This window comes from Mesitornis unicolor, unplaced genomic scaffold (assembly GCF_000695765.1).
Source record: "Mesitornis unicolor isolate BGI_N332 unplaced genomic scaffold, ASM69576v1 scaffold55033, whole genome shotgun sequence".
NCBI lineage: Eukaryota > Metazoa > Chordata > Aves > Mesitornithiformes > Mesitornithidae > Mesitornis > Mesitornis unicolor.
In genome coordinates, this window is record NW_010176456.1 from 22,740 (window position 1) to 33,935 (window position 11,196).

At 40.2% G+C, this 11,196-nt stretch overlaps 1 protein-coding gene across 1 annotated transcript in view; it reads left to right on the plus strand.

The window, feature by feature from the left end:
• The window catches only part of GABRR3 (gamma-aminobutyric acid (GABA) A receptor, rho 3), a 29,403-nt gene extending 21,380 nt beyond the window's left edge, over positions 1-8,023 (plus strand). The window contains exons 5-9 of the mRNA XM_010181728.1: positions 515-597; positions 1,431-1,571; positions 4,237-4,389; positions 6,534-6,730; positions 7,721-8,023. Coding sequence (XP_010180030.1) covers positions 515-597; positions 1,431-1,571; positions 4,237-4,389; positions 6,534-6,730; positions 7,721-8,023 — 877 coding nt within the window. The remainder of the gene's footprint in view (positions 1-514; positions 598-1,430; positions 1,572-4,236; positions 4,390-6,533; positions 6,731-7,720) is intronic.
• The last annotated feature ends 3,173 nt before the right edge of the window (positions 8,024-11,196 follow it).

Consider the following 11,196-nt stretch of genomic DNA (forward strand, 5'->3'; position numbering starts at 1 on the left):
TTAGAGTCTAAGCATTTCCATGGTTTTGAAGAGGAGAGTAGGCTTCCAGAAATTACAGCTTATCTGTTTATGCAATTAAATATTATAACCATTCTAGCTGTGAAAATAGCACTTGGAATAGTATTTGCTCTAATCTGTAATATTATCTACTTAAGTCAACAAGAAATCCAGTCAAGAAATGTGAACTCCCCTTGTTAATCTTCATAAGTATAACCTTTCACAGCAAAATGTGTGAAAGGCTAATGAAAGATCAGGCCAGTAAGGAGTTTAAAAATTTAAGGTAATGTACTTAATAGAAAAGACTTTTTATGTTTAAAAAATACATTCTCATGCTGATTTAGCTTTATCTCACTATCTTGAAGCAATTTTAGAAGCATCTAAAAAAAAGTAGAAACATTCAATCATTAGGATTCTAAACAGCAGATCTATTGGGGATCTCACCAAGATGTCTGCACAGCACTAAGAAAGCATGAATTTTTTCATTTAATTTCTGATTTTCTGTTCCTTTCTGCAGAATAACAGTTTCTGCTATGTGTTTCATGGATTTCAGTAGGTTTCCTCTGGACACTCAGAACTGTTCCTTAGAACTGGAAAGCTGTAAGTTTAATTCATACCTGTTCTTCACATGTGCATTCTTGCTAGCACTCCATCTTGTACATAATACCTTTTTAACTAATTTTGATGTGTGACCTGTACCCTTCAACCTGTACATATTAAACTGTGGTCAGTTTGGGATCTTTCCAGAACTCAGTGAGCTTTGGGAAGATAGAAAAACCATGATGCACCCTGCTTTGTTTTGACTGGGTTGATATTCCAAGGCCCAAATCTAAAAATGTTTCCTCTGTCAAAAATCATGCTTTTACTGAGAAAAAAAGTGCAAATTAAAAGTAAAATAAGATGTCAGTATTTGAACTCATGGAAAAATTAAAATGAGTGCTTGTATTACAGAGCAATGTCTTCTTTCTCACCCTTGACTCAGTTGTCTGTAGTAAGCTATAGAGCTGGACAACAAAAGGTAATTCTGTTTTGCAGAGCCTTTTGATATCTTAAAGTTTATTCTTATTTGGATTATGAGTAAGACTGTGATGCTGGTTTGTTGTTTAGTCTTGGAAACGAGAACAGATCCCCAGTGTTCAGGCAGTCTGCTCAGTGCGGCAGCTCCAGAGCTCTGACCCTATGTGCCCTGTGACCCTGAACATGCCCGTGTCCCCATCTGTCAAGGTAAGCTGCTGGCAGGGCGCAGGATTGGGCTCCACAAGATGCAATATGGGCTTTGCAAATTTTTCCATGTCAACTGACTGGCAAATTAATGTGGAAAAAAAATATTTATTTGGGGTTTTCCCAAATTGTTTGAGAGTTCTCCTACCCCTAAGAAAAGAAACAAGCATTGTTCCAGCAGGAGAGGTGATTTAGTTTTTACTTTCTCACAGATGCATACAATGAAGATGATCTGATGTTATACTGGAAACATGGAAACAAGTCCCTGACCACAGATGAGCACATCTCCCTCTCCCAGTTTTTCATCGAAGAATTCAGTGCTTCCAGTGGACTAGCTTTTTACAGCAGTACTGGTATAGTAAGCCCCTGTCATTAGAAGAAAGAAGCACAAGACACAGTCATGCAGAATGTCTTTCACATTCAAATTCATTGCTAATAAATGACTGTTGCTACTGAGAGAGGCCACAATACTACTTGTAATTTATCATCTAACAATAGCAAACTGAAAAAAAAAGCACAACAACCAATTATATGCTGATGTGAGATCTTGCAAAATTGTGATGCTTCTCTGAAAGCCACTGGAGTATTTGGTTTACAGGAATCTTTTGGTCCTGGTTAAAGAAAAGCTTGAAAATGTAAACCATAAAGCGTCAAGTACTAGAAAGTAAACAAGAGGAACATCAGTGTGTTTTTTTTGTCTAAAATATCTTCATTTTTGGAGCTGTAAATGCCATTGAAAGTCTACTAAGATTTCCACATGAGAGCATTTATAACCTATTGAGGTCTAATTCATGGTTTGCCTAATGTTCCATGTTTATACATAAAGTTGCAGGAAAAAAAATCTCTTTATGTCAGTGCTACGTTGTTTAAATACAGGTATCATCTGCCCCAGACAGGTTTATATTTCTCCCTATAGATCTTGAACTATACTTTCTGGCATACTGCATAAGGCTTTAGGAGTTTATTTTAGTCTTGATTTCATGCAAGGTGGGTTTTATTTTCTTTGTATTTGTACATGAAATTATAAATTTGGAAATACTTCTCTAAGTAAATAGTCTAACCTACATTTTTAACCAGATAAAACAGCATGCATGCTACTGTACTTTCCAGACTGAGTCAGTTCATTTCAGTGCAGATACTGCCCTTTATATCAAGGCAGATTAATAAAACAGAAATTATATAATATGGTGAAATGCATAACACTTCGGAAAAAAACCTTTAAGACATACAGGAAAGCTGCAAATAGATTTATTTATTGTATTTTATTTACAGGATAGCTTGTTTTTGCATTTAAAAAAGAGCTATTCAAGTCTGCGGCGGCTGATAATGTATAAATTTCAGTTTAAATTATGATGCAGTCTAAGCAGTGAGGAATTCACAGCTTGATCAGGTTCTTCACCCTTATCTCTTGCTCGTGCATGACCTTAGAACAGAGCACCAGCTTTCAAGAACCACTGTCATGTGAGAAGAGGGCAAGTGACACCTTACTATCATAACTGTGCCTTGCTGAGAACTACGTCAAACTTGTCCTTGTTGCAAGGAGACACGGACATTTTCCACCAAACTGCTATCACTGTGTGTTGAAACTGGGTTCCAGGAACTCAGCTGGCTTCTTTCTGCCCTGCTATTCTCAACAAAACACACTTATGCAAGCAAATATGGCCTTGTTCACAACAGTGCAACCTCATACCACCCCTGTGACCAGGCCTTTGTAGCACCTTCACAGCACCTTTGACTTTGCAAAGTGTATATGCTTAACACTTTCATGCAGATGTTTTGATGATGAGCTTACTCAGCAGGGTAAAGGTGAAAGGAAAGACCTTTTTTTAAGTCACAGAGATCTCTAGGAAGTACCTGAATAATGCACGTACCATATCTGTTGATTAGAACACTGCTCTCTGTAGACATACACTTCTCTTTGGCTTTGAGGTTTTGTTTTGGTCAAGAGGTTCCACTTTCTTTTGTTCTTTTATTTTGCTTCTTGTTGGAAGAAATGATTACACACAGATCCTGCCCCTGAAGGAAGTAATAGTGGGGAACAATCAGCACAACTCTAGTTGGAGTTTTGCCCTGAAGAGCCTTGGGCAAAAAATGGACAAAAATGCTGCTCATGAAGCAGCTTTCTGCATTTTAGGTTCTGCATATCCCTTCCAATGAATCTCAGTGAAATACACCTGCGTAGCATGCAGGCTTTTGGAGTTCCCTGGCCTCCTAAGGAGCAAAAATTTCAATCCATTTTTGAGACAATAATTTTTAAAACCAAAAACCTTCTCTACAACTGGAAACACATAAAGCATGTTTAATATTAAATGGGGTTATTGTTGAGATATTCTTTTTTATAAAGCCGCTCTTGTGATGGCATGACTGCTCCAACGTAGGCTCACTGATGTCTCTATTTGTACCAGACAGGCAGATGCTGCGCAGCCAGCCACTTTTGTCTTCTTTTCACCCCACTATAAAGTGATTTCCCTCCCATAGCAGGGAAATCATACTTGCTTTGCTGCACAAACAGAACATGCCCCAAAATTCACTAGATGGCACCCTTTCCTCTGAAGTCGACGTTGGGCAGGCAAACCGGTCTGACAGTAGGCAAAGAAGTGCTACTTGTTGCTGGGTGTTTGTAGTGTGAGAGAAGGCAGGCTACTTTTTTGGGGGGAGGCAGGGTGTTGGCTTCACTGTCCTAGCTGGACTGGTCAATTATATTCTGCCTGTATTCTCCTGGCAGTTTCACTTGAAGTCTGTTTGCTGTATTTCAATTTCCTAACCTCAATTATAATACAGTATTTTATTTATTCAGCTGTGATGCTTCATTCCCAAGGCAGTAGTATTTTAATAAGGTCTGATGGACAGTGTGTGAAACATTATCTAAAACGAAGGTGGTGGCAATATTTCTTAGGTGTTTACTATTACTGATGTGGATATCCCATTCCTACTGGAAGAGGGGACCAGTGAACAAAGCTCACAAATATCACAACTCTCTTCTCCCCCAACCTGTTCCTCTCTCTTTTTTTCCAATAGGTTGGTACAATCGACTGTTCATAAACTTTGCACTCCGGAGACATATTTTCTTCTTTGTGCTACAGTCCTACTTTCCAGCCATGCTGATGGTGATGCTGTCTTGGGTTTCATTTTGGATTGACAGAAGAGCCGTTCCTGCGAGGGTATCACTAGGTAAACCTTCAATGTATGTTCTTTTGGGAAGTATAGAATGGGTAAGGGAGAGGTTTTGAAGTTACCTTAGCTTCCTATTTACACCAAGCATAAGTAAGAATATCAGGTAATTGCCTGAACAACACTATTATTGTCACTGTTGTCACTACCACAAACTCCTTCAGTCAACCTCTACATTTGGAAATGAGATGTTTGTTCAGACTGGCTTTACTATATTAGAAAATAGCTCAGACACCACAGAAGGAAAAAGGGATGATTCTCCAGATTTCCCTATGTAGAATTTTACTTAATTCCTGGTTTTTTGTTTCCTGACTTGTCCTATGTAGCAAAGCCTTCCTCTGCTAGGCACTTTGAACGTAATTAGATTGGTGGCTTAACTGTGCAAGCCACACAGGCTTCTGTGGAAGCCGAAGAGTAAATTTGGCATCTTCCTGCTTTTTCAGTTTTAGTTCTGAACACCACAGCTCTGGAGAAAAGGGCAAATTATAGTGTTTTTTTGATAACGTTATTGTTTTTCTCAGTGATGAATCAGTTGATACTACTTCAAGACTACTTCAAGACTGTCTTTGTTGGGAATTTAATGCTGGCGGTCTTGGAATAAGATTAGCATCTCTGTGAAGATATGATGGAAATTTGTTAAGATATCTAATGTAACCATAATGCACGAGTCCTGCAACTGTTGGTTTGAGAGTCAGTAAAGAAGCTCCTGTTCTTTATTCGTACTGATCCTAGTCCTAGAAGCCAACTCTATGTTGCTGTATTTCTTAGACAAGTGAAAATTAAGAAACAAACTTGCATGTACTGAAGAAACGCTCAATTTTTATCTATAGCTATATCAATGTAGAAAAAATATGACTGTAGCTACCTCATATCCGTTTCTATTGGCACAGTCTAAAGCTATTAGTACATGAGATACAAATCTATTTCTTAGTCTAAAAACAAATTATGGTACTTCCTATCTACTTTTATGAATGCATCTACCAATTCTTTTTATTTATAAGAAATTTCACTTCATCTTTAAAAATAATAATAATTTTCAGTAGGTCATTTGTAATGTCAAGATGGTTTTGCGGATCATGGTCTTTCATATATGGATTTCTGCCAAAGGTTATGCATCAGGAGTTCTATGAATAATGCACATTTCATACGTAATTTATAGAAACAGTTAACAACAAAGTTTTAAAAGCTTAGCTCCCTAGCCTAGAGTGTACATATTTTAAATAATTTGATTTCCTCTTATATGGTATATTTCAAACTCCATCCTTCAGCCTAAGGAACTTGCAGAGAGGGAGAGGGAAAACACTCGTACGTTCCAGTGGACTTAAACTAGCATAAAACTGGAGAAAGGCTATACTGAGATCCAGCTGAAAGGCCATGCTGTCAGCCTGTGCTGTCTCACAGGTGTTACTGAGATGTCTTCACTTCCAGTGTTACATTCATTTCTTTAAAAGGAAGGGCCTGGATTGGGTGGTGGTGTGGGGTTTTTTGTTTGTTTGTTTTTTTCCTGAGGTAGAGCAAAACAAAATGAGATGTACAGTTGCATGTAACAGGAGAGATTCAACAGATGAGGTGAAATTCTGGACACACTGAAGTAAACCAAATATTTCTTCGTTTCAATGGCTATAGCATTTTTATGCTAGAGTGTTTTTAGAAAGTCATGGAGTTACAACAGAGACATACAAGCTGATCTCTGTTCTCAAGAAGTACAATTTGAGAAGGAGTTGGGAGGGAAATTGATGATTCCTTAGTGATTCCCCGGGACAAGAAAGTGAGTAATGGAGACCCTGGCTCTGGGAAGTGAGGGGAGACCACAAACCTGCTTTCCCTTCTCTATAGCAGTGCCCAGAGCTGTCACAGGAACGTGTTCCATGTGCTGCTGAATCACCAGTGTTTTGTCCCCACTGTGTGAACCTAGTGTACCGCAGCTCTAACTGCACACACTGAGCAGAGAGATGATTTACTGGTTTCAGTATCGTATGTGATAGGTCCTTCATGGTTCACTCCACTTTTCAGAGCCTGCGCAATGAAGTTAAAGGCAGTGTCAATCGTATGCCCTCACAAAGCCGTGCTGTCCAAGCAACAGTGATGAGCTAAACAGAACCAGCTGGTCAGTATTATGATAACCTCCCCTTTTTCTTCGGCAGGTATAACTACAGTGCTGACAATGTCGACCATCATGACAGGAGTAAGTGCCTCAATGCCTCAAGTGTCTTACATAAAGGCTGTGGATGTGTATTTATGGATCAGCTTCCTTTTTGTCTTCCTGTCTGTCATCGAATATGCAGCAGTGAACTATCTCACCACAATTGAAGAGAGAAAGCAGCTCAAAAAGAGGGGCAAGGTACAATCCTCTGTGTTTTGTTGCCTTCAGAAAGCATCACAGGAGCCACAGGGTGGTCCTGATATGCCACTATTATAACAATGCAGTAACAATCTCTGTGACTCCACCCTGTATCTCACTTTACTTGGCTGAAGGGAGGAAATGTATCATCCTCTCTGAGATCTTGAGAAGGTCTGTGCTTTCTCTCCCTTCCTTTTCTTGTCACAGAGGTTAGGGAATACATCTCCTGATTTTTTTTCCCTAGAGGAAGGTAATTTTCATTCTGTTCTCAAGTACCTATTGACCAAGGTATTTTTCTTCTCTCTCAAATATACCCCAAAATGCACTCATGTAATATTCCCTTCTGTTTCCTGTGAAGCAGAGTCTATTTCTGCTGCTTCTGCTTTGCCATTTTCCATTAGGAAGATGGATTTAATGATGCCTTTTTGTCCCAAGACCCACTGAATGACAGTCATTTTAAAAAAAGTGTGCCTGAAGCAGAAATATTCACAAGCTAAATGTTTGTTTTCTATGAAGCACTCACTTAAAACCTTTGCTTCAAGAATATTCCCCCAGTGTCAACTCATTTGTTAGAATATCACAAGGAGAAAACCACAAAAAAGGTGCATATGTTGCTCATGTGATTCGATAATCCCATCAAAATACTACTCATGGAAATGTTTGAAGTCATTTCCCACAACTCCAGCAATGCAGACCTACAGAAGAGGCAGTTTAATTTATCTGTTCCAGAAGCTGGGGCACATATTGCAGCCAGAAGCTGGCAGTAATCACTCAGACCAGTGTGTTTTATCACATTTATCCCCTTCCTCGCTCATGTCCTGCCCAAGGATAGCAATAGATAGCAATACTGTGAGGCAGCCCTGTTCTCCATGTGCTCTCCACAGAGGGAACAACACTGAAGAGAAAGCTTTCTTTATTTCCCGTTTTATTTATTTATGATTTACTAAAATGGCTCACACTTGACTCAGAACAACTGTGCTTTGTTGCCAGGCTTCAGGAATGTATAGTATTGATGCAGTGCAAGCAATGGCTTTCGACGGCTGCTTTCACGACACGGATGTGGACATGGACCTGACTTCTTTCTCAGACCGCTGTGAAGAGAATGAGACTCGGACACACGCAGCCAGCACCCCTGATGTGGACACAACTCGCATAAAGAGGAAGAGATCTCTGAAGGGGAGCGTGGGCAGGATTATTTTACAGAACAATCATGTTATTGACACATATTCCAGGATTATATTTCCCAGTGTATATATTGTGTTCAACTTTTTTTACTGGGGTTTGTACATGTGAACAAAACCCATTATAATCTAGACATTATTTTGCATATGAGGGTAGCATCGTGCTTTAAAAATAATGCAACAGCAGTAGAGAAAAGGGTTGAAAGTTTTTGAAACTGACTTCTGTGTCATACCAAGGCTGGTTTGGTTGCAGAAAAACTGTTAATGAGAAACTCCCAGGAGTCTGGTTTCTTTTTCAATTGGACTGTGCAATGCTTCACTGGGGCAACCTAATGCATGTGCTACTACTGCAGTAGCATAGAAGCTGTGTGCTCGCTAAGAGAGCCCCTTGTCACACACCTAAACAGACAGCAGCTCTCACCTGAAATATTATCTGGTCTCTGTCTACACTCTAACCACTCTTCTTTAATCAGCCTTTCTGTTTGTTCTCTGCTTGTGGCCCATTTCAGTAGGCAATCAGCATCAGTCGTCTTCAAATCACTCCTACCCTTATTTCCCGTGCTGCATTTCAATTTTGCTAGGTAACCCGTAGCACCTCAGCAGCCTTTGTCCTTGGACGGTATGATGGTAACTAGAGGGGAAGTGACTTAGCAGTAGAGTAGGGACCAGCAGAAAGCAGGAAGCAAAGCTGATGAGACTTTTTAACTTGGGCATCATAATAATTTCAGGAAAAACCCTCACCCTGTCGGTTGTCCCTGACTTTCCACAGGAGCACTGGGAAGAGCCTCTATTTTGGAGAAACCTTGATCAGCAGTCCCTGATGCACTCAGTGTCTTACAGCCACCTCCCAGGTGGATGACTAGCGTCACCTGCACAAGCTATGCCCCTCATGTCACACCCACACACCTGTGCCTCACGCAGACCTGCTGTAATAACCTGCTTTCTGCATAACCGTTCATTTCAGAAACACAGATTTTAGAAAACTGTCAAGAACCACGTCTTCAACAGTATCTGGGTCTTCTACTTTATGCTGAATACATGAGCTTGGGGTTTTGTCCCTCTGCCTTTGGCTTTTGAGACGATTATAGTGAGGAGAAGCTACATATGCCTGCTTGCAGCAGCGATCCCCAGCACAGTCTAAGAGACCACACTGAGACACACAGAAAATAAAAGGAAGCAGCTGTGCCAAAACGGAGCCATATTCAGGAATCCTTTTGGTTCCAGATGGATCCTGCATGGAAATATCCTTAGATTGAGGCTAAGGAGGTTGATTTAGTGATGTTCAGGGACTCACACAAAAAAGTATTCATAGCTCCAGACAAGAATCAAGATTATTTTTGCGACTTTCTCAAATAAGGAACATTTTTGACTTAAATTTCTTGGGTTTGTCTGTCATTTAATAAAGTGAATTTATATTTACAAAGTCAGTTCAAAATGTTAATTTGTGGTGGCAAAAAATGTCACAAGGTAAACGCTTGGTCACTGCTTGGTCAAGATTAGGAAATGGGAATAAATTTGAAAGCCCTGACCCACTCTCTGGTTTATTTGATTTTCCTGCTCTAATATTGTGCGCTCATAGCATGTTGATGTCTTTCACTCTTCCAAAAAGCTGCATCAGTCAAGCTCCCAGTTGCAGAGCTGGCAAAGCTGGCGACACGCTGCATGCCAGGTGATGGAAATCTGATGGGAGTGAGCGGGTACTCTGGCAGCCAGTTCACTGCCCAGTGTATGATCAGAGCTAAGACGGCTTTGATACTCTTCCAGGAAATCCCGTCACGGAAAGCAGACCCGTACCAGGAATGACAATGCTGGGAACGGAGAGCCAAAGGACATGCAGGCTTTGGCAACAGCAACAGCACACTAGACGTCAAGCTGGGCCAGTGTGTTATATGGATATATTAAAAAAACACAATGACACCCTCATTGCTGCACTGCCATTATGGAGGCATCCTGCACAGATGTTCCAGATTGCCTGAGAAGATCCCATCTAATTGCTCCAGATGCGTGCATCCTAAACTTTTCACACGAACAAACGTATCACCATTGTTTTCCCATGGTTTTTTTTTTTTAATCTGCCTTACGGGAAGAGGTATTTGTCCTGTAGCCAACAGCGAATCCTCAGCCTCCAAGAGAAAAAAATACCCACGTGCTTCTTGACCCAAACCAGTTCCCTCTTCTAAATTTCTTTAGCAGCAAAAGCCCTGCAGCGGAACATGCCCAAGCGCCATGAGGGCAATCCAGCAAGCAGGGCCACACAGGGAAGTGTGGAGGAAAAGAGATTCCTGCTCCCATTTACCTTGCAGGCACACCCTATACAGGTGCCTGAAAGCTGCACAGCTTGCTTCGACGGAGCAAACTGTTGGTTACTTGCGACTGTGAATGCAACCACTGACAAAGTGTTTTCCTCATGGAGAGTACTATATAGTGAGTTCTATTATGATAATGAAGAAGACTGCATGTTATGATGATGAAACTTAACTGCATACTTTTACAGTAAAGCTTATAATGTATATCTTCTTAATGCAGTGACAGGGATGATATCAGGATCACCTATACTTCAAAAATCCACTGCTTGTGTAAACAGTAGAAAATTGCAAACAGTATTTAAATACATTATTTCTTGTTTAGAGGGCACTAGAGGGCTGACCAAAACTCACATGACGCTCATCCAAAGCCTGTGTTACCTTCCAGAAAGGGATGGTAATAAATACTTTTAGTCAACTTGTCTAGACAGACCAGCATGGAAGTCTTTAAAAAAGTATTCACCAGCATTTCCCATTCCTGTTATTTGTGGCTGGGCTTTACTTCCCACAGCATTTACTAAAAGTTAAAACATCACAGCCATCAAGTAAATACATATTTATTTGAGTATTCATGCTAGTGGTATTCCAGCAGCTCTGCTGAAAGTACTTTGTGGATTTTTGGAACAGAAATAACAGCTTGTAATGGTTCCTGTGACCAGCTGAGGTGCAGGATGTGGCGTCCCTATTTTTAGCATCTGCTGCTACACCCATCTGCAGTAAGAAAACATCCTGCAAGTGTTAATGTAGGTGATGCAAACTTTTAAGTCTGGAGAACTACTTCACTCTTCAAAGCTTTATACTTCTCATGAAAGTAAGCAGAATTTCAGGTCAGTGACCTGTTTTTCAGAGACCTACACAAATATACACCTCTGAATATCTCAACAACTGGTGTTTACAATAAAATAGTCACAATTTAATAAATTTTGCAAAGCATCCTGAATGTTGAGTGATGTCATGATGAACTGAGTCAGAATTAGAAAGC